The following is a 22,059-nucleotide window of genomic DNA, read 5'->3' as shown; positions in this document are numbered from 1 at the left end:
CTGAGTTTTGAAAGTCTACTGTAGCTCTGCTAGAAAGTTACAAACATGCAGCTCCAATGTAAACAATACACTATACTCCCAAGATTCCAAGGAGGTCACCTCCCCGTCCTAACCAAAACCAATAATGAGGTATTCCTGGTCATGATGTGTACGGTCAAGTTCACTGTTATTTTAATAACAGACCTACGCTGCTACAGTAAATGCCAGGGTTGGTCTCTTGGGCTGCAGCAGTCAACCGTGCTGCATCAGTGGCTCTTACGTTGGTGGAGTTGCAAAGGAAAATGCAATCACTCTCCCAACACAAATCAGAACAGCTAGAGACACAGACCTGCACACGTGCACTGCATACATATATATATATATACATACATACAGTACATACACCACAAACGCATAAGGCACGGCAATATAAACATTTTAGTCAGTGGTAGTAAGTGTGTGTCTGTGTGTGATGTGGCATCCTGACCTCCATCCAGATGTTAGCCAGGGCTCTGTAAACATAGACGTATGACGTGCTGTTAACACACACACACACACACACACACACACACACACACACACACACACACACACACACACACACACACACACACACACACACACACACACACACACACACACACACACACACACACAGAGATGTGGTTCTGCTTCTCACGCTTTGCATTATTAAGGTCTGGGATGGATTTAGACTTAAAGTAATACTGTGCAACTTTCTAAATTAAACAAAAGTTATTTTTGCTATAATCTTTCACTGGTATAGTTTTCACAATAACCATTCCACACAAATGTGTTTTTTAACTTATCTAAATACCATTATAAACACTATTTTTATTTGTGAGTGTCTGCCCCAGACAAAATGGAACCGGAAATCTTTTTCAAGAACACATTCTGGGTAGATGTTAACACATTTCTGTGTTATGGAATATCAAATATTCTGTTTAGATCTGGTTTGGATTCTGGTAACCATGTCAGTGTCAGTTTATTTAACCAGGTCATCAGATCTTACTTTGTTGCTGGATTTATGGCTTTGATCTAAGAGAGCAACCTACAAAGAAAATAATCCTTGTATGTGCTGTATGGGCTGCTAAAACAGATTGTGATTCCAATCCTAAGCCTGTGCAAATTTGGACTTGGACTTGAAAGTGTGGTCAGAAAGACGTGAGATGATGACAGTTCTACACCGTGTTGAATGTGGCCATGTCTTATCTGTGATTAATTCACTGTTCAGTTCTGTGTCTGGGTCCTGGCACGTGACCGATTTCACCCTCGCCACACTTAATCATTGTCATTTGATCCTTTTATCTTAACGAGCTGCAGAAAGACTGAGAGAGTGAAGGGGATGTGGGTTCTAGAGATGGTCGTTAGATATATGGAGGGAAGGAAGAAGCGTAACATGATGGAGGGGGCTCTGGGTTTTCTGATGACAAGAAACACTCTTCCACTTGAAGCAAGACCAGGCTGAATAACAGAATTTGCACCCATTTGTACATGGAGAGGAGAACCATTATTTTTCATGGACTGAAAAAAAAGAAGAACCTTATTCCAATGTATCCTATGTATTAATTATTTAGTCACAAAAGCTATTGTTCATTCTTTTCATTGGTTAAATATCTCTAAAACCTACAGATAGACTTAACCACTTTCAACCGGGCGTCCCTATTTTGGGCATGTCACTAAAGACAAAAATGTTCAAAAATACAAAGTAATGAACTAGGGGAAAAAACATATAAATATGGAGAAACAAGGTTTATGCACGACAACAATTATATTTAGCAGAAATGATTATATTTAACTTTAGGACTGATGAGCAGGAAGTAAAAATGACCCAGTATGCTTGCTGTAGAAGGACTTTAGGAATGTTAGTGTCTCACTACATTTTCAGACAGACAGATAGACAGAGAGCTTTCCCACGCTACAGACTTAGGACTGTGACTCTTCCCTCTGGCTACTTTTGAACTCTCTGCAGAGGAAGTTTGTCCATCTCCTAACATGAGCTATTTCTGAATGCTTGGATGGAGAAAACGGTAATTCAGAGGATTCTAGAATGGAACCTTGTATTGGCTCAGTCACTGTGTATACACATTTGTTATACGTTTATAAAGTGATTTATAACCCCCCCCCACACACACACACACACACACACACACACACACACACACACACACACACACACACACACACACACACACACACACAACTATAAGTGTGGCAATAAGTTCAACTGCATGTCCATCAGTTAGCTGCCTAATCAGATCTCAGATGTTGGCTCTAGGCAGCCAGCTAATCAGTCCCTGGTCATCATGTTTAAACAATCGGCCTATTGTATTAGCCTTAACATAATAAGCCTTCAAAAGCTCCAGCAGGCCTGCTCAAAACTACGTATCACAGAGTCAATGAGGAGGTTAAGTACTGACCGGCAGTATTTGTGGATGACGAGATGGCGATTAGGCTTAAGAACATTAGCTGGCATTTAGCCATAGCCACTGCTCTTTTTCACACTTTATTCTTAAACCGCTATAGCAATGGCAAACCAACATGCTATTGATATGGCAAATGTAGCGAGTGGCCATGATGATAAGAAAAATATATGTGTGTGGATTGTGGAATGCTCTGACCATTTTAAATTGTTCTTTTATTAGAATTCTATGAGCAGGGCAAGAGAGGGATCCCTCACAGGGACATTGTGGTAGAAGCTTCATCCATAACTCCTAGCTGTTTTAGCTATAGAAGGACAATGTGGTGTCACAGTGAAGCTATAGCTTCCCAACCGATATGTGATTAATATTCGCTGGCTGGCCCTTGCCTGTCTTTGTTTACCTCACGGTCACACTTATTGTGTCAAACCACCAGTGTACAAAAAAGCACACACCCTCTTCTTTACACCTGTAAAACTGTGAAGTGATAATAATAAAGTTGATCGTGATTCTTCTGATTCTGAAGTATTCTGGCACCCAAAAACCACCTGCAGCTTAAGACCTCCCTGCTCCCCCTTTGCCCTCCCTCTTTGTGTCTCTGCGGCATGTTGGTTACCTCTGAGGGTCTTAACCAGCTTCTGACGCCCACTCAGTAAGCTGGTAATGAGATGGGTTAGCCCTACTGGGGATTGGATTTACAATAGCGTGCATTTCCGACAAAAGTGGGAGGCTTTTTCGTAGTATGGATCTTGGAAGATTAGTTCAATGTACCACATGCTTACCCCCATGCACGAGTAGACATGAACAGAGGTCAGTTTTCTGAATTGATGTTTAAATGGCTTTCATTGTCTCTTTCCTCTCCAACTCCTCCTTCCCAGACAATCACTGGACTATCGGTAATGATGTTTTTAGCTGATTATGGGCATGCAAGGACTGTGTTCCTACTAGTTTCAATGTCCATGTATTTGATAGTTCTACCATTCCATGTACTCCACTGACTTGGCTGTAAAAACCTTTTTTTATACAGAGAATTTCACTGTGTAGCAAAGATTTCAACCTCTCCTGGATCTGTGTTACTGCTTGCAACAGTATTGCGTATACTGTAGGTAATAAACCATCTAATCTATGACACGATCGTGTCCAATTAGCCTTTTTACTCGCTGTGTATCATTTGCCCTGTTGGCACACAGAAAATGTCATCATCGTTACAGTTTTGACATTAGAGTTTGATGAGCCACTGCATAGAATGAGAGAACAAGGCCAGCTCAGTTGGGCCGGCAAGCACTCACACACGACTCCCAACAGTTCTTCAGGATCTAGTGTTCTACTGTCTTCAGGAGTCAGTCCTTTGGGACACATTGACACAACTTGGTTTTAATACTCTCTCCTCTGCTGGTCTCTCACCCCCTATTTCCATTGTTTAGTTTTTCTGTTTTCCTTTTTTGTCAAAACTGTTCTCAAATTTCCACAGGCCAGATGAAACGGAACCAGTTTCGGTTCTTGAGCGTAATGGACTTAACAGGCCTTTAGTTAACTGTAGCTATATCGCACAGCACTTTGAAGGTGGATTTAGAGCCAGCTTGACATAGTTGGCTGCGTTATCTGATTTGAAAAAACTTTACCTATGGTTCTACCCTAAATTCAATGCCAGGACTCGTTTTTAAAGGAAGACAAAAACGTTATTTATTGATGATTAGAAACAACTAGTACAGTCTACTGAGTAATAGCACATAAATACCACAATATTCCAACTACTATTATATGTGGCTTCATGCTATTTTATATATTTAGTATTTGGGTCCTACTGTAATGTGTTTTAAAGTTAGTGATCATTCCACCTTCTCTCCGTGAAGATAAACTAGGGCTACAGCAATGATCTTCTAATGTTGTTGGATCCTTCCCCAGAACGGGGCATCAGTAGTGCCCTCTTTCTTCAGAGTTGCCTTGTTTCTTCTTGCTAGCTGCTACTAACGGTACGAAGCCACTCTTCTCTACTGGAAGATGAGTGAGGAAGGGACGTTATTGAGTTAATGATCTAGCTGAGTCTGTGAATCTTGTACTGTTGCTGCGAACACATTTACTGATTAACCTCCTAAAGCTATCAATAGACAGACAGGCAGGCAGGCACAGACAGACAGACAGACAGACAGACAGACAGACAGACAGACAGATAGATTGGACGGGGCTTCCCGTCCTTCCTTCCTCCATTATTTTCTTCTCTCCACTCTTGTTCTCTTGTTTCCCATGTTTTCTACCCACCGCCACCCCCAACCCCCACTTCCTGTATTCATACTACTGATAGTATGTGTGTGTGTGTGTGTGCACATGCGACACACATGCAGAATGACTTTGTGCAGAGGTTGTTAAAAGTGGCCCTGGCCAAGACATACCCATAATAATGGTTTTTCTTCTGACTGTGTGTGTGTGTGTGTGTGTGTGTGTGTGTGTGTGTGTGTGTGTGTGTGTGTGTGTGTGTGTGTGTGTGTGTGTGTGTGTGTGTGTGTGTGTGTGTGTGTGTGTGTGTGTGTGTGTGTGTGTGTGTGTGTGTGTGTGTGTGTGTGTGTGTGTGTGTGTGTGTGTGTGCTACATTATGTGTATGAGTTCCAGGTCTCCGAGATTGTGCCTGTACAGTAGATTGTGTTGGAAGTCTAGACGGACTTACTGCACTTTTTTTTAAACTTTACAGCGTGCTGTAATGATCAAAAGAGAACAGCTGTGTGTGTGTGTCTGTGTCTGCCTGCGTGTGTGCATGTGCATGCATGCAGGTGCGCAGTAAGTACATGTGTTTTGTCAATCAACATTTTCAACATTATCGTAGTAAGACACAACCACTGAAGAAGGAGCAGAGACGGAATGTTAGGCATCATTTTGAAAATACTTACTGAAAGAACTGAATTGTCTTGAATGTGGTTGTGTTTATGGAAATGTACGCTTGTAGTAACGAACATAATTATTGTAACAAACTAAATCACATCTTCTGTAGCTGAAACGGCTGCATGTTTTTCAGTAATCACATTTCCCTTTCAGCGTCGGCTTAGATTGAGGTTTTCTGGTCTCCCGATTCTGCACAGCAGAATCCTCACAGAAGTCTTCTTGTCCCTGGTGGTCAGTCCAAATATGTCTATTTGGACTGACAAACCAGGGACAAGAGCCATTTCTGGGCCACCTTTTTAATTGAGTGACCTTGGTGTGGCCTACGTTCAGTGGTGTAACTCAGCCCACATCCAGCACAGCAGCACAGTTTAATTCCCTGTTATGTTTTGTCCAACTTCTTTCAAAGCTCTCCAAGTGAATTCCTTTTAATCCTTGTTTATTGAAGAAGGCTCAGAGCTTTCGTCTTCACTCATTCACACAGTGAAGTCCTCAGTGTTAATTGAACTACTTTAAGATAAACAAGTATGGTATGGAGTATGTTAACCACTTGACCACAAATAAATTCTAAATCATTTTCAGAATAGCCAATTCTACAAACCAATTTTGAGTACGCAACATGGCACGCAACCAAGTATAAATCACGTTTCTCTGTGTATGTCGTTCAAATCGTCAAGTACTGTAACATTTCCCCCTGCCCTCCAGCCCTTGGCCAGCGCTAAAACGTTTGCTGTGCTCTCTTCTACCATCGCTGCTTTGGTTTTGGGGCGTGGTGTTAGGGCCGGGAGCTTTCGTTGTTTTGACTGCGTTTAACGGTGAACAGAGGGCTCCGTTCACACTGGGCTGCCCTCAAGGCTCTTCGGCAAATGGCCCGCCGGCTGACTTGGGCTCAGCCATAGCTTCACATTGACTGTCCTGTTCATTATGCCCTGAGAGCCAGGACTGAACATACTGTAGACATGAATTACTCGGGGTATTTTTCCACCCGGGAGGCACATGTGACTGGCAGTCTGCAGTGATGTCAGTAACGCTGCTCTATCTATCGGCGCCGCAGAGTTTTAGCTTATTTTCTCACACATTTGACCTTTTTAGTTTTCCTGGTTATTGAGCGTTCAGTATAAAAGACTATATGAGAAGATGTAGGAACCAGAGCTTTAAATATTTGTCCGTTGGAACCCTGCCACAAACAACATCCTTTTACTTTGCATCAAAACCCTAAATAAGCTTCCATTTAAGGTTTTACTGCCCTGTCTTTTGGTCTGATTTTCTTCTTTCTTTCTTTGTTGTAATTTGTCCTCACCTTATAGTCTGACACTCTACAATACTAATTATAATGCTTTATTTTAATTAATTAATTAACTGTAAATGTTCTGCTTCAACTTCCCATGTTTGTCTAGTTTAGAGGCGTTTGTAAACATTTTAGTTTGAAGATCTATGGTCTGGTAAGGCTGCTACTGCCTGCTGCTTCCTTAGCTGACCTCACAAAGATGCTCTGTTAGTGGCTAGAGTTGGTACCGTCATGGACACACACACACACACACACACACACACACACACACACACACACACACACACACACACACACACACACACACACACACACACACACACACACACACACACACACACACACACACACACACACACACACACACACAATCCTGTTGGGTCAAACCCATGGATGGATGTTTTTGTTTTTGACTTGGATGCAATCGTGGAAAACACTCAAAAGGAATGCATGTGTTGTGTGTGGGTCCTTGTTATTACTTATTATAGCGTTTTCATCAAGCCAGTGGTTCTTTTTATTGCTCTGAATCCTCTTTTACAGACCTCAGTAACCAAATGTCTTTTTTATTCTTTTGAATATCCCAGTAATGTCTTGCATTCTGGCGTCTTTGGTTCATCATCAGAATCATGTGCAAATCAATTTGTTATCATGTAACAGTAGGCCAACTGTGTATTTTCATGCACATTCCATTAGCTGCCCGTATTATCTGATGAGATAGCAGATCGAGCTGGGTGATTTAGTTATATTTACAGAACAACCATCAACATTCTATCTCATTAGAATTCAATATTAAATTAATTGTGTGTAGTTTTAACGGGTCCTAGCAATGAGACTGAGAGTGATTTGGTTATACTATTTGAAAATGTAAAAATCACAAGGAATGAATATAGTGGACCTACTAGCACGTTGCACATTCAAATACGTTGAAGTTACTTAGTACATCTTATACAGATTAAACAGTAACAGAAGCTTCTTTTTTGTAAGCTGAGACAACTACTGTAGACATCTCTGGTTCTGTATCAGTGGTACTGTCATCTATTATGACTGTAGTCATAACCATAGTGCGTCACTTCGTGCCGCGCTATGAGCTTGTAGGCCTGCTACTTTTGAAAAAAAGTGATTTTTTTTTTTGCAAATCTTTGAATACATATATTTTTTAAAGCAAACTTTTTTTAACTCAAATATTTGCTTTTGGGAGTCCCTGTAACAAAATATTTTGAGATGAGGGTCCGCGGCCAAAAACATATCCTTATGGGGGGTCCTTGACATGATTTAGAAGACTCGAGAATCGGGTATCAGGTCTTAATGGGTTAATGCCATCTCCTCCTACAAACAAACAGGATGGCTGCATTGCGTACAATCTCTCTTGGACATGCAGCCACACACAGCCACACTTTGAACACCCCTCAATGTCAAGGTCTTGAGAGAGCACTTTGAACCCACAACTAGTGGTGGAATGGAAAGTACTGAATGGAAAGTACTGTACTTGGGTGTAATTTTACTTTTTCAATTTTTCTATACTTCGACTCCACTACGTCTCAGAGAGAAATATTGTATTTTTTACTCCACTACAATTATTTGACAGCTTTAGTTTCTTTTACTTTGCAGATTTTGATTATTCTTACAAAACATACATTAACCACTTAAGCCCTATTTTATACCTTAGCTATCAAAGATCTCACAAAGTGTCTCATCGCACGCAGCAAGGCTTTTTTTCAAAAAGGTATTATTGCTACTTTTACTTAAGTAAAAAATCTGTACTTCTTCCACTACTGCCCACAACCACACACAGCGTCACATCACATAATCACAACTTACAGGAACTGAACCGCGGCTGACCAAAATAACTGAGTGTGTATGTGTAATGTACAGTATATCTGCTTTCATATGTTGTATGTTATTGTAGGGGTGTGTGTGTGTGTGTGTGTGTGTGTGTGTGTGTGTGTGTGTGTGTGTGTGTGTGTGTGTGTGTGTGTGTGTGTGTGTGTGTGTGTGTGTGTGTGTGTGTGTGTGTGTGTGTGTGTGTGTGTGTGTGTGTGTGTGTGTGTGTGTGTGTGTGTGTGTGTGTGTGTGTGTGTGAGAGTGCGTTGACATGCACAATGTCTAGCCTATTACGATATGAAGAGTAGAATTTGCAGTTTGCGGTGTACAGTAGGTTGCCTTTAACTCTGTATGTGAGGAGCTATTTTTACATCCAGCAGTGGTGTTGTTGAATGAAGAGGAAGCTAGAAGCTTCTCTTGTCCCATTTGTGAGCGGAAGCAGAACAGCTGGGATGCGTCTGCAGGCTCCATGCGCTGTGGTATCTGGTCTGGATCTGTGCTGCTTTCACTGTGTTCATATACTACAGTATACTCGAGCAGTTAAGGGCCACTACAGCAAGACAAAAATGTTTTAAAAAAATCTGTTTATAAAGCTATATTAGCTTTTTATGCTTTTTTTCGATCAGTGTAGAGAGACAAGAAACCAAGGGCAGAGAGACGGGATAGACATGCGAGACAAGATGGGGGTTGGATTTTAACCCAGGTCCTCGTGCTCATAACGAGCATATGGTCTCTGCACTAACTGGCTGAACCACCTGGCACCAGATCAATCTATATTGTAACCAGAGAACTTGTGACAAAATTGGTAAGGTAACTCACTTAAGAACCGCTGCTGGAAGTGCTTTAGCAGTGTGGAAAGGTAATATGGTATTAATATGGAGCCTTCTTCCAAACAACTTGAAAGTGATTTTTTTTTTGTCTTATTTGCTGATACGCTCTGTGCGGATGACAATGATCACATTGAAATAAACAACACTGAACAGGGAGGAAGCCATATGGCTGGGACATATCCAGTCAATGGGAAGTAAATGTCTAAAATTACTCCTTTTTGAGGAAGAAACAGGTGTGTGTGTGTGTGTGTGTGTGTGTGTGTGTGTGTGTGTGTGTGTGTGTGTGTGTGTGTGTGTGTGTGTGTGTGTGTGTGTGTGTGTGTGTGTGTGTGTGTGTGTGTGTGTGTGTGTGTGTGTGTGTGTGTGTGTGTGTGTGTGTGTGTGTGTGTGTGTGTGTGTGTGTGGTGCCTGAGTAGATGTGGGTACATGTGCCTATCATCAGAAAGTCACTTCTATCCAGTGCCCTGGGGGGCAGTGGAGCCCACCTGGCTCTGTCCTCTGTCCAGCCTGGGGCTCGGTGGTAAAAGCTCTCTGGTTGATAGATAACATCAGAAAACAAAAGATAGACGACGCTAATGCCTCGTTTTCTCCTCCTCCTCGTTTGCAATGTGATCTGGCCAAGAGTGGACTATGCTGGTATCTCTTCTGCTGCTTTACTGTATAGACAGGAACACTCTTGTCACTCTTGTCCCATCATGCTGAGTTTAAAAACAACAATACAAGAAAAACGATTAGCTCAAAAGACAGACATTTTTCTAATTATCTATTCATCAGTAATAAGGCAGTTAGAAAGGCGGTTTCTCCTCTCTCTTTTAGACTTTTCCTTTCTCTGTAGGTCCGTCCAAAACAAAAAGCAGAATAAATGTTTTCTTTTAAGGGTAGAATGCCCAATATGCCACAAGCTATTTTTTGAAAAAGACTGTGGAACAGGTAGATCTGTAAAAAAAAGGAAGCGGGCGTGTTTCGCTTACAGTATCTGGTTGATGCACTAATCAATCTCAAAACACTTATTTTTTTGCGGTCAATTTCTGTCAATTGTTCTCAATTAGTCTTATTGAATCACATCACATCACGTTAAAAAAGAGCAACCTACAGTAGAAGTGTACATACATAGTTGAGACTCCCCATACACAGATCGACAGATTATCTCAATGTCCTTGACTTGCATCATATGTCAGATATTGATTTAGAGATCCATGAAGTGTAATGGTCTTGTGTGATGTATTTATTTAACCTTTACGTATACAGGTAATCTCATTAAGACCTGTCGTCTAATTCTCAAGAGATACCTGGTTCGGATGATGCTACAGTGATGATACAGTGTATTGGTTAATTGTGGAGTTTTACGTGCAAACGCAATCACTTTGTGGTTAATTTAATCACGTAATTAACATTAAGCGGCCCTATCACTTAAGTTTTTTTAATTCATAAAATGTCATTTTGTCCAACCTGTATCATGGTATGTTAATAAATGAACTTAAGCCACATTTTCACTACAGTTCCAGAATCTTTCCGAAACACGTCCATTTGTCAGAATTTAAAACACAAAAACATCTGTGATTGCGGACTGTTTCTTAAACACTTTCAGCATTGGCTTGCGCTCAAGTGATACTGTAAGTCTTAACTTGAGGCACTCTTACATATAAAGTTGTTACATCACGACGCGTTGTGACTGAGGCTGTAGATGGGTTATTTTTTGGCGAGTGTGCACCATCCATGACGAAGTGTAAATTAGGCTATACACAGACTAGGGCCCTCTGGCGGTTGTGGTTGTGTTTCACTGCAGTGGACAGGTTGCTAGTGCCTTGTTCTGTAGAGCTAAACATTGAGGAAGCTTCTAGCTCAGCCATTTCCAACCTGTGGGCCCCCAAATAATTGGCAAAACACAACGATCTTCGGGCAACCAATGGCCTATTGGTTAAGACGCACACCACATATACATAATGTAGCCTGACAGCGAGTCCAATTCCCGTGACACTCCCTGTCTCTCTCTCCCCGTTTCTTGTCACTCTCCACTATACTATTGAAATAAAGGCAGAAAAGCCCCAAAAATATATTTTTCTAAAAACCACTATGATCTTAATGAAAGTATAATATTAATATCTTTTTTTAAAATAAAAAATAAGAAAATATCTTAGTATTTTTTCTTTGAAAATACATTTTCATTGTAATACTGATAAATAGGAAGTATTCTACTTGGTCCAAGCCGGAACACAATCGATCAATCGATCATTAAAATAAACATGCTCTTTAAAATGCACACAGCCCAGCCATCTGACCACGTTTTAAGTGGTCAGATGGGTGGGCCCGGCCGTGAACACTTTCGAGATTTTCAAGTGGGCCCTGATCCAGAAAAGGTTCTAGCTCATTCCACACATGGAAGTGTAGATGTGTGGGGAGGGGTCCTTCCCATTGTCAGTTCTGATAGGAACTGCCTCTTCCCTCCTCTCCTATCGATTGATTGATTGATTGATTGATGTAGTTTATTTAGAAAGACATGAGAATAGTACATGACAGTACATAACAGTACATGGAAGTACAAATTCACAATACAAGGTCTACTAAACTGGAAACCCTCATTAAGCATTACGCTTGTTTAAGATGAGAACCCCATGCACACAAATCATGATGAAATATAAGAGGCAGGCAGATATACACACTACTATACAGAATGTCATACAATCAGCTTTCAGGTTACTGGTATGACGAGAGAAAAAAAAAATATATATATATATACAAAAGAGGAAAATGAAGGAGGGGGGGGGTAGGGGGGGTAGGTTAAGACTTAGACAGGGGCCATTTTCGAATTGCAGCCTCCTGAAGGTGTATCTTTAGGGCAGTTTTGAAAGTGAGTAGGGTTTTACACTCCTTTACTCCTTTTGGTAGGGCATTCCACATTTTTGATGAATAGCATGAGAACGAGTTCATACCCTTAGTTGAGCCAAATCTGGGTTGAACATGATCAGTGGAGCTGCCTCTGGTGTTATGATCATGGACTTCATTAACATTTTGGAAGTATTTTGACAAATACAGGGGGATCCCAATGTTGTGGTGTATCTTGAAGACCAGGCCCATAGCAAGTTGCTGTACTCTGTCCTCAACCCTAAGCCATCCAATCCTAGCAAAATGAGCAGGGGTTAGATGGGTTCTGTGATTGAGGCCAAGAAGTAGCCTTACAAGTTTGTTTTGGGATGTTTGGAGCCTTGTTTTTAAGGCCTTGGAGGTGTTGTGATACCATGAAGTGCATGCATAATCATAATGACCTTGAATGAGGGCCCCTGCAAGAATCTTCAGAGTATTCTTACTGACTAGGCGATCAATCCTCCACAAATAGCGTGTTGTTCGGTTGACATTTTTGATCACTTTTTCGGCGTTTTTGTTACCAGAGAGGTTTGCCTCCAAGATGGAGCCCAGGTAGGTAATTTCATCCTTTCTTTTGATGACATCATCACCCACTTTGATCGTGAAACTCTCTGCCTTGCTAAGGTTAGGACTGGACCCAAAGAGGATGGATTCAGTTTTACCCAGGTGTAATGAAAGTTTGTTGTCAGAGAGCCAGATGCAGATCTTGTTGAGTTCGGAGCTGAGAGTTTTCTCAACCTTGCAGCCTGTCCCTGTTCGAGACTAGCAGGGCCGAGTCATCTGCGAACAGGAACAGCTTGCAGTCGCAGGCCGATGACATGTCATTCACATATATCAGGAACAGTAAAGGTCCTAGTATACTTCCTTGTGGGACACCACAAGTCACAGGGAGGGGGGGGACTGGGTGCCGTTTACTTCCACCACTTGCTCCCTCCCTTCCAGGTAGGATCTCATCCAGTTCACTGACGTATCATCAAAACCTATTGCTTTGAGCTTATTGATCATAATTGGGTGATTGACGGTGTCAAAGGCCTTCTGGAGGTCCAGCATGACCATGCCGCAATATTTGCCCTTGTCGACATCTTGTTTGATAGAGTCGTTCAAACCTGCTAAGCTCCTTTGCAGGTTCATAATGCAGGTTCATAATCTCAGCAAGGGGGAAGTCCGCAGTGCCGTACTCAAGAGTATGTGGTTGATGCACTAATCAATCTCAAAACACTTTTTGCGGTCAATTTCTGTCAATTGTTCTCAATTAGTCTTATTGAATCACATCACATCACGTTAAAAAAGAGCAACCTACAGTAGAAGTGTACATACATAGTTGAGACTCCCCATACACAGATCGACAGATTATCTCAATGTCCTTGACTTGCATCATATGTCAGATATTGATTTAGAGATCCATGAAGTGTAATGGTCTTGTGTGATGTATTTATTTAACCTTTACGTATACAGGTAATCTCATTAAGACCTGTCGTCTAATTCTCAAGAGATACCTGGTTCGGATGATGCTACAGTGATGTTACAGTGTATTGGTTAATTGTGGAGTGTTTTACGTGCAAACGCAATCACTTTGTGGTTAATTTAATCACGTAATTAACATTAAGCGGCCCTATCACTCACAAGTTTTTTTAATTCATAAAATGTCATTTTGTCCAACCTGTATCATGGTAGAGTATGTTAATAAATGAACTTAAGCCACATTTTCACTACAGTGCCAGAATCTTTCCGAAACACGTCCATTTGTCAAAATTTAAAACACAAAAACATCTGTGAGTGCGGACTGTTTCTTAAAACACTTTCAGCATTGGCTTGCTCTCAAGTGATACTGTAAGTCTTAACTTGAGGCACTCTTACATATAAAGTTGTTACATCACGAGGCGTTGTGACTGAGGCTGTAGATGGGTTATTATTTGGCGAGTGACACCATCCATGACGAAGTATAAATTAGGCTATACACAGACTAGGGCCCTCTGGCGGTTGTGGTTGTGTTTCACTGCAGTGGACAGTTTGCTAGTGCCTTGTTCTATAGAGCTAAACATTGAAGCTTCTAGCTCAGCCATTTCCAACCTGTGGGCCCCCAAATAATTGGCAAAACACAACGATCTTCGGGCAACCAATGGCCTATTGGTTAAGATGCACACCACATAAAGGCTCTAGTGTAGCCTGACGGCGAGTCATGGGTTCAATTCCCGTGCCACTCCCTGTCTGTCTCTCTCCCCGTTTCTTGTCACTCTCCACTATACTATTGAAATAAAGGCAGAAAAGCCCCAAAAATATATTTTTTTTAAAACCCCTACGATCTTAATGAAAGTATAAAATTAATATATATTTTTTGAATAAAAAATAAGAAAATATCTTACTATTTTTTCTTTGAAAATACATTTTCATTGTAATACTGATAAATAGGAAGTATTCTACTTGGTCCAAGCCGGAACACAATCGATCGATTGATCATTAAAATAAACATGCTCTTTACAATGCACACGGCCCAGCCATCTGACCACGTGTTAAATGGTCAGATGGGTGGGCCCGGCCCTGAACACTTTTGAGATTTTCAGGTGGGCCCTGATCCAGAAAAGGTTCTAGCTCATTCCACACATGGAAGTGTAGATGTGTGGGGGTCCTTCCCATTGTTAGTTCTGATAGGAACTGCCTCTTCCCTCCTCTCCTATCCTCTGCTAAGCTCCTTTGCAGGTTCATAATGCAGGTTCATAATCTCAGCAAGGGGGAAGTCCGCAGTGCCGTACTCAAGAGACTGCATGTGTGTATGTACATGGATGTGTATTTGTGCACGAGCACACACACTCTCTCGCATGTCAGATTCCCCGGGATGCGGAGAATAAGCCTGCGCTTCGGTTACCATGGTAACTAACCCCATGTCTGCAGAATGGGTGTGATTTCAGTCTTTTCAGGGTTCAGACAGCATGCACGTGTGTGCACGCACGCACGCACACATGCATGCACATGCGCACACACACACACAGACATAAATACACACCAACACAGTTGCAGTACAATTAGACCCCTGTTAAAAGCTCTGCCGTCAGCGGAACTTGGGGTTGGGTGGGGGTTGCATACACACACACACACACCCGCACGCACGTGTATGTATGTGATGGGGGAGGCTTTAACACCGCACACACTGAACCATTAATAAACGCCCATCCTCAGTTTTAAATTGAACACACATTCTTCCTTATTGTGTGTGTGTGTGTGTGTGTGTGTGTGTGTGTGTGTGTGTGTGTGTGTGTGTGTGTGTGTGTGTGTGTGTGTGTGTGTGTGTGTGTGTGTGTGTGTGTGTGTGTGTGTGTGTGTGTGTGTGTGTGTGTGTGTGTGTGTGTGTGTGTGTGTGCGCGCGCTACTGTGCGTGCTACTGTAGCTGGCAGCACACGCCGGCAGGATGTCAGAGGCTAGAGGTGTACTGTCTATATCAGCACAGTATTCAGTGTCAGACATCTCTCTCTGTCAGCACACGCTAGGGCTGGCCAAAATATATCGAAACGATATTTAGAACCAATTACTGACTGAATTGAATAATCGAGAAGCAAGGTTTTTGTTTCATTACATTTTTATAGATCTACGTATCAACCAAAACATTTGAATATATTTTTTATTATTGACTAAATCAATTAGTCGGGTTAACCACTTAACCCTGAATGATACTTTATTGTACAATGGTGGCATGCAAAAGTAGAGAAAACAGACGATCTACAAGCTCACAACATGAGACGTTGTGAGCTTGTAGATCTTCTATTTTTGCTATTAAAAAAAGTTCATTAATCGTCGTAATCAAGGGAAAAGTTTGAAATAATGGTAATATTGATTTTAAGTCATATTGCCCAGCCCTAGCACACACTACACTCAGAATGAGATGCTCTCTGTAACCATAGACCTGAACCTGAGTATTGACACAGTATGATAGATCTTTGGTTATGTCTTATTTAAGACTGAACAGAGGTTAACTTCAAGTTGACCAGATCATGTTTGTTGAAATATTGGAAATATTGGCCCCCGGAGATCAGTGCAAAGGAGTGCCAACTCAATAGTTTGAAGTGCTCTGCTGAGACTGTGCATGGACATACTATACAGTACAGAGAATACTGGATCAGTTCACATAAACAATATTATGCTTGCAGTCATCATATACTAAATAATAAGATGTTCTGTTAGGGTAGCTCTTCTAGTGTCTGTATGGAATAGAAGAGGAATCTGTGCCATGCTGGAATCGATAGTACAGGATAGAAGGGGGGAGGGGGCAACGTGTGATGTGCCTGGAGTGTGAAGTGATAGCATCAAAGTAGCATCTCTCTCTCTCTCTGTCATTCTCACCCTCCCCTTCTATTCCTCCTGTTTCTTGCTTCCCACTTGGCCTTTCCTTCTTGGTGTCCTTCTAACCCATTTTATGTTCTATCTCTATCTCTTTCTCTATCTCACTCACTCACTACTCACTCACTCACTCACTCCCTCCCTCTCAATCTGGGCTATGCTGACTGGCACACTATGGCCATCTCTGGGTTGTACATTAATAGACCTTATAGCATGGAATAGGAAAGATTAAGGCATATGGTAACAGGCAAAATCGTTATGGAGTCCCAAGTCAGCACCTTCTCCTTTGTCATAGCAGAAATACAGCCAGGCAGGGAATACTTTCCATATTGTGTGTGTGTGTGTGTGTGTGTGTGTGTGTGTGTGTGTGTGTGTGTGTGTGTGTGTGTGTGTGTGTGTGTGTGTGTGTGTGTGTGTGTGTGTGTGTGTGTGTGTGTGTGTGTGTGTGTGTGTGTGTGTGTGTGTGTGTGTGTGTGTGTGTGTGTGTGTGTGTGTGTGTGTGTGTGTGTGTGTGTGTGTTCGTTCATAGCACATCATCAAATTCTCAGTGTGCTCGCTGTTCTCCCTCTCTCCTAGTGTCTATCATGTTTTATTTATGAGAGCTTTGCCTGTGCAAGCTAATCCATGTAGCATATTGGTCTACTGTACCTTAGATTTGTTATTAGCATGCAGCTAATCCAAAATGCCATATTGCTTATAAGTAACCGTATCCTAATGCGCAAAGCATATTATAGCACAAACCCAATCCCTTATGCCATCAGTGACGCACGCCCTAATTTGTACTTTACATTTCTTTTTGAAAATAGCTAAATTAGGCAATGTACATGGCCACGGCGCATCACATCGTGATGTTGTAAAACAAATCTATTTAATACAAAACAAAAAAAATAAATATATATATATATACACACACACACACACACACACACACACACACACACATATATATATATATATATATATATATATATATATATATATATATATATATATATATATATATATATATATATATATATATATATATATATATATACACAGACATATATATATATATATATTTACAGGGGACAGAAAATATAGAATAACTTTCGGAAGTGAATCATTGCATTGTTTTTTCATAAGACATGCCATAAAAAGTGACTCCACCTGTAGCCTTCGTTATCACGCCACACTAACGGCTTTCTTTTCAGTAGCTATAGTCCTACACTGCAACATGAAGAAGTGACCTTGTTGATCTGCAGTGCAAATGTAACTGTTGAGAGTAAAATGAACACTGAGGATTGTACAGAGTAAATGTGTGGTTGGGTGCTGACACATAGACAGGCTGAAACAAAGAACTATAGCACAGCCTGAAATGTGCTGTTTGCACAGCAAGCATATGTTCCTTATGGAGACAGGTGTGTGTGTGTGTGTGTGTGTGTGTGTGTGTGTGTGTGTGTGTGTGTGTGTGTGTGTGTGTGTGTGTGTGTGTGTGTGTGTGTGTGTGTGTGTGTGTGTGTGTGTGTGTGTGTGTGTGTGTGTGTGTGTGTGTGTGTGTGTGTGTGTGTGTGTGTGTGTGTGTGTTCGCGTGCGGGGCATTGATGGCAGGGACAGGTGTTTATAAGGGGAGAAGAAAGTGTTTGTGTGTTTGTGCCAGTCCACACACGGCATGATTCACTCCTCCTGTGTGATAAAACCGCAGTCTGTTTCTGATAATTTTGCCAGAGTATTTTTTTACAAATCAGAAAAAGGAGAAGTAGTCTAATGCACAGAATCAGATAGGCAGCTGTTTCCCAACTGAACAATTTCCATACAGTAGCCACACAGTACTGAATAACCATCTAAATCTGATAATACATACTCAGACAAATGCTTTTGTCAGATGTTTTTATTCCAACGGAATAAAATGCTTTTGTCAGATGTTTTTATTCCAACGGAATATAAAGTAGAGCTCTAATCTTACACTGTACACGGCCAAGTCTCTGTTCCACAGTTTCCGCTCATAGAGTTTTCTACCATTAAATAGGTCTGGGCATTGTATGAAGTTCTCCAATATGTATAGTATAATATAATAATTTATAGTTATTTAATAAAGTTTAGAGAAAATATGTTGACAACATGTTAACATTGTGGTGGAAACATATCGGATATTAACGTTTCATGTTTAGAAATGTTAGTATTTCCATACTTTTTTACAACGTTTTCTGGATAGAGGTCATTGACTGCTGACGGCAATTCTACGGACACTTCAAATCCTTCCGAAAGGTAGACTGCTCGAGCTGACTGGCTAAATGTGTTGACTGCTGCAACCAGGCCACATACTGTATCAGCTGTCCAGTCATCTCTGACAAGAACAGAGAGTTTTAATCATAGTCATGTGTCTAGACCACCTCATCATGTATCATCACTCACTATTCATCCTCAAATGAATGCAACATTGACTCACTTAGATCTGATTGAATCATTCTTAATTAGGCTGCAATAACCACCTTTATATACTTTTTTATACATTTTTCAATACGTGTTTTTCCTGAGGTACAAACCGAAACATGGAATACATTGCCTTGTTCTGTTTCTTGCCTGCATCATTTGAATCATGGTACAAGACAAGTACAGAATACACATCAGGAATATTGGGTTCAGATCGCCAATCCTCCCCAGTGAAAGAAAACCATGGCAACCATGCTAATAACCAGGGGCATGTACCAGTAGCCACACTTTGACCTTCACTGTGTGTGTGTGTGTGTGTGTGTGTGTGTGTGTGTGTGTGTGTGTGTGTGTGTGTGTGTGTGTGTGTGTGTGTGTGTGTGTGTGTGTGTGTGTGTGTGTGTGTGTGTGCGCGCTGCAGTTGGAGTGCCTTTTTGTTCTTCATTCTTTTCACTTCCGTCCTCTGTGCTGTCCCTTGGCCTAAATCTCTTAAATCTTCCACACAGTTTTAATTGTCTCCGCTTCTCTCTGGGTGTTCCTTCACCTTTTGGTCTCCCTGTTTGCCTGCCTGACAAAATGTCTTATTTCTGTATGAATGTAAGTGGTTTGCAAAGCATCTATCACTACCCTGCCTCTGTCCCATGTCCTTTGTCCGCTAGCGTCTCTGTGTCGGAGCAAACAGCTATAGTTTACACTAGCCCTGGCTGGAACACAGCAGCGTCTGCTGGCTAATGATAAAACCTTATGGAATTTATAACAGGAAGATAAGAATGCCATTTACAGTTACAGACAGTAATTATAAGGGAGAAATAAATTATAATAATATCAGTAAAGGGAAAAATTGTTAATGCAAATTATAGTAGTATGTTAATGTAGGTGCCCATTTTGATCTAAACAGACCAAGACCAAGCACATTGTAAATCTATATTGTTTTAATGTCAGAATCACCAAATTGACATATGTCATACTACTTGTATTTCCTGTGAGGTATTTCCTGTATGTTATGGTGAGGTAATGCAGTATTTATATGGCAGATGGTTTTGATAGGAGAAGATCTGTCCACTGTTAGATAAGCTTCTTTCTCATTGCATCAGCATAAAACTGCATAAAACACTCCACCAGCTGGGTCAGATGAGTTCAGACTGCTCTCTGCCATCAGGTAGACATGAAATATTCAATACAAAACACCCACGTCTTTTCTGCTTAAGTGAACTAGTCTTTCCTTTTCGGCACAGCTGCATGCTGTAGACTTTGATATTTTGGCAGGTTGTTGAGATTTAGGCTCCACACTCATGTTCTATGCATCTTCAACAATTTAGTGGATTTGCCTTGTCCTAGCTTGCATCATTTGAATCATGGATATATGAAAACATGGATGAAAGTCGTGTAGCTTGTTGATCGTAACACTACAACTGTAGTGTTAATCCTTATGGTGCGTTCACACGGGCAGATTAAAAGATACAAAGATACAAAAATACACCCGCATCTTTGTCGCTGTGTTGCTTTGTATCTGTGTTGCTCAACGCGGTCGCTGACGTCATCAAACGTGCGGACATCGTAGCTACAGTTGTAGCTTTGTATCTGGAAGTTGAACCCTGCTCAAATTGAATTTGAGAGGCGAATACCCTTAACACTGAAGTCTATGAGACCACCTCTGTGATTTTCAAGTTTACAGAGGATCGCTCCCAAATGGGCGGTACCCAGCGGGACTCTGATTGGATTATGACATTCGGAAGGTGGTTTGAAGAAACAGTTTTTGGTGTAACGCCATAGTAGAAGTAGAATCAACATCTTCTCTCTCTTTCTCACATACAGACAAGCCGCCACTGATATGTGAACGTGTGTAGGTGTCTCTCTACACGTTTTAAACAGCATTATGATTTTCATGATTCACATGTGAAAGGAGGCCTTGCGGCAAATGCCATACAAGCCATTTAAACCCACATAAATACCAGTGTCACTTGCATCACCAGACCGCTCACCACACACACACACACACACACGCACACGCACACACACACACACACTCTACGTTAAATTTCCAGAGTATGCACAGAGAGATTGAATGACCTCACCTGTAATATGAGACCTCTGTCCATTATAGCTTGATATAGTTAGATGATATTACACCCTATAATGAAAAACACTGTTGGAGCATTAGGAGCCCTCAAGATCATCTCGTACATGGTGGTATATGTATGTTACTGTAATGTCAACCCTCTACCTTTCTCTTGATGGTACACAGTACACTATTAAATCCTTTTGAAGAGTTTTCTTTTGGCCACTGTTTGGATTTTACTCTGACATCATCTTGTATGTATTTGTTTATTTCATATGATGCCATTTTGTCCCACGTAACTCTGTGAGTGCAACTCTTTGGGGTAAAAAAGGGAATTTATAAATGAATGGGGCCGGGCAATATTTTGAACACAGTGTAGATATGGGGACACAATGAATACTGTCATTTTTTAAGTAATTGTTCTAAATCCAGTTCTAAACTGACCCTGTTTCAGGTTACTTGTCTTCAGCACAGCACCGAGATTGACTTTTGAACCCACACATGTGTTATCGAACCTCATAATGAGTGTTTTTCTGACCTGTTGTCCCCCTGTTTTGTGTACCAGGAGATTCTCCAGCAACTTGTGATGATGCCTCTACCCAATGTGTTGGTACTGGGCCGGAATCCACTCAGTGGTATGTATTTAAAACAGAGCACCACAGAAATGCACATCAGTTAAATGTCCCCAAAATCTGAGAGTAGTGAAAATCAGAGGGAGTGAGGCAGACATTTTCTGCCTAAATTGTTTTATATTTTACGTGCCTGGCGGCTCAGTCAGTTGCACATAACATTATGCTCCTTGTGAGTTGTGAGAACCCAAGTTAAAATTTGACTCCCGGTTTTGTCTTGCATGTCTCTCCTCTCTGCCTTTGGTTTCCTGTCTCTCTCTCCTATTTAAGAATTAAAGCATAAAAATGTTAAAGAATTTAATAACTTAAAACATTTTAATGGGTCACATTATGTCCCCATTTCTTAAATTTCCTACACTGTAAATCGTTCTTTTTTGTTTGTATTGGACTGCATTGTTAACAAGCATGCCGCTCACATCCCAAAGGCAAGAGCATGTGGTTTTGCAAAGTCTGTGTCGCCTCATTAGAATGCTACAGTGGACCTGCTGTACTGTAGTTCCTGTCCCATTTATGTTGGAAATGAGTTTTCCAGTGGCTGCCTTTT

General features: G+C 41.2%; 1 protein-coding gene across 3 annotated transcripts in view; it reads left to right on the top strand.

Annotated features, from left to right (window-relative positions):
• ccdc88ab (coiled-coil domain containing 88Ab) overlaps positions 1-22,059 on the top strand; it is a 103,173-nt gene that overhangs the window by 16,224 nt on the left and 64,890 nt on the right. For all 3 annotated transcript variants that reach the window (XM_080448674.1, XM_080448673.1, XM_080448672.1), the window contains exon 4: positions 21,452-21,521. In XM_080448674.1, coding sequence (XP_080304800.1) covers positions 21,452-21,521 — 70 coding nt within the window. The remainder of the gene's footprint in view (positions 1-21,451; positions 21,522-22,059) is intronic.

Source organism: Gymnoscopelus braueri (genome assembly GCF_963280865.1).
Source record: "Gymnoscopelus braueri genome assembly, chromosome: 14".
Lineage (NCBI taxonomy): Eukaryota > Metazoa > Chordata > Actinopteri > Myctophiformes > Myctophidae > Gymnoscopelus > Gymnoscopelus braueri.
This window is presented reverse-complemented; position numbering and strand designations above follow the sequence as displayed.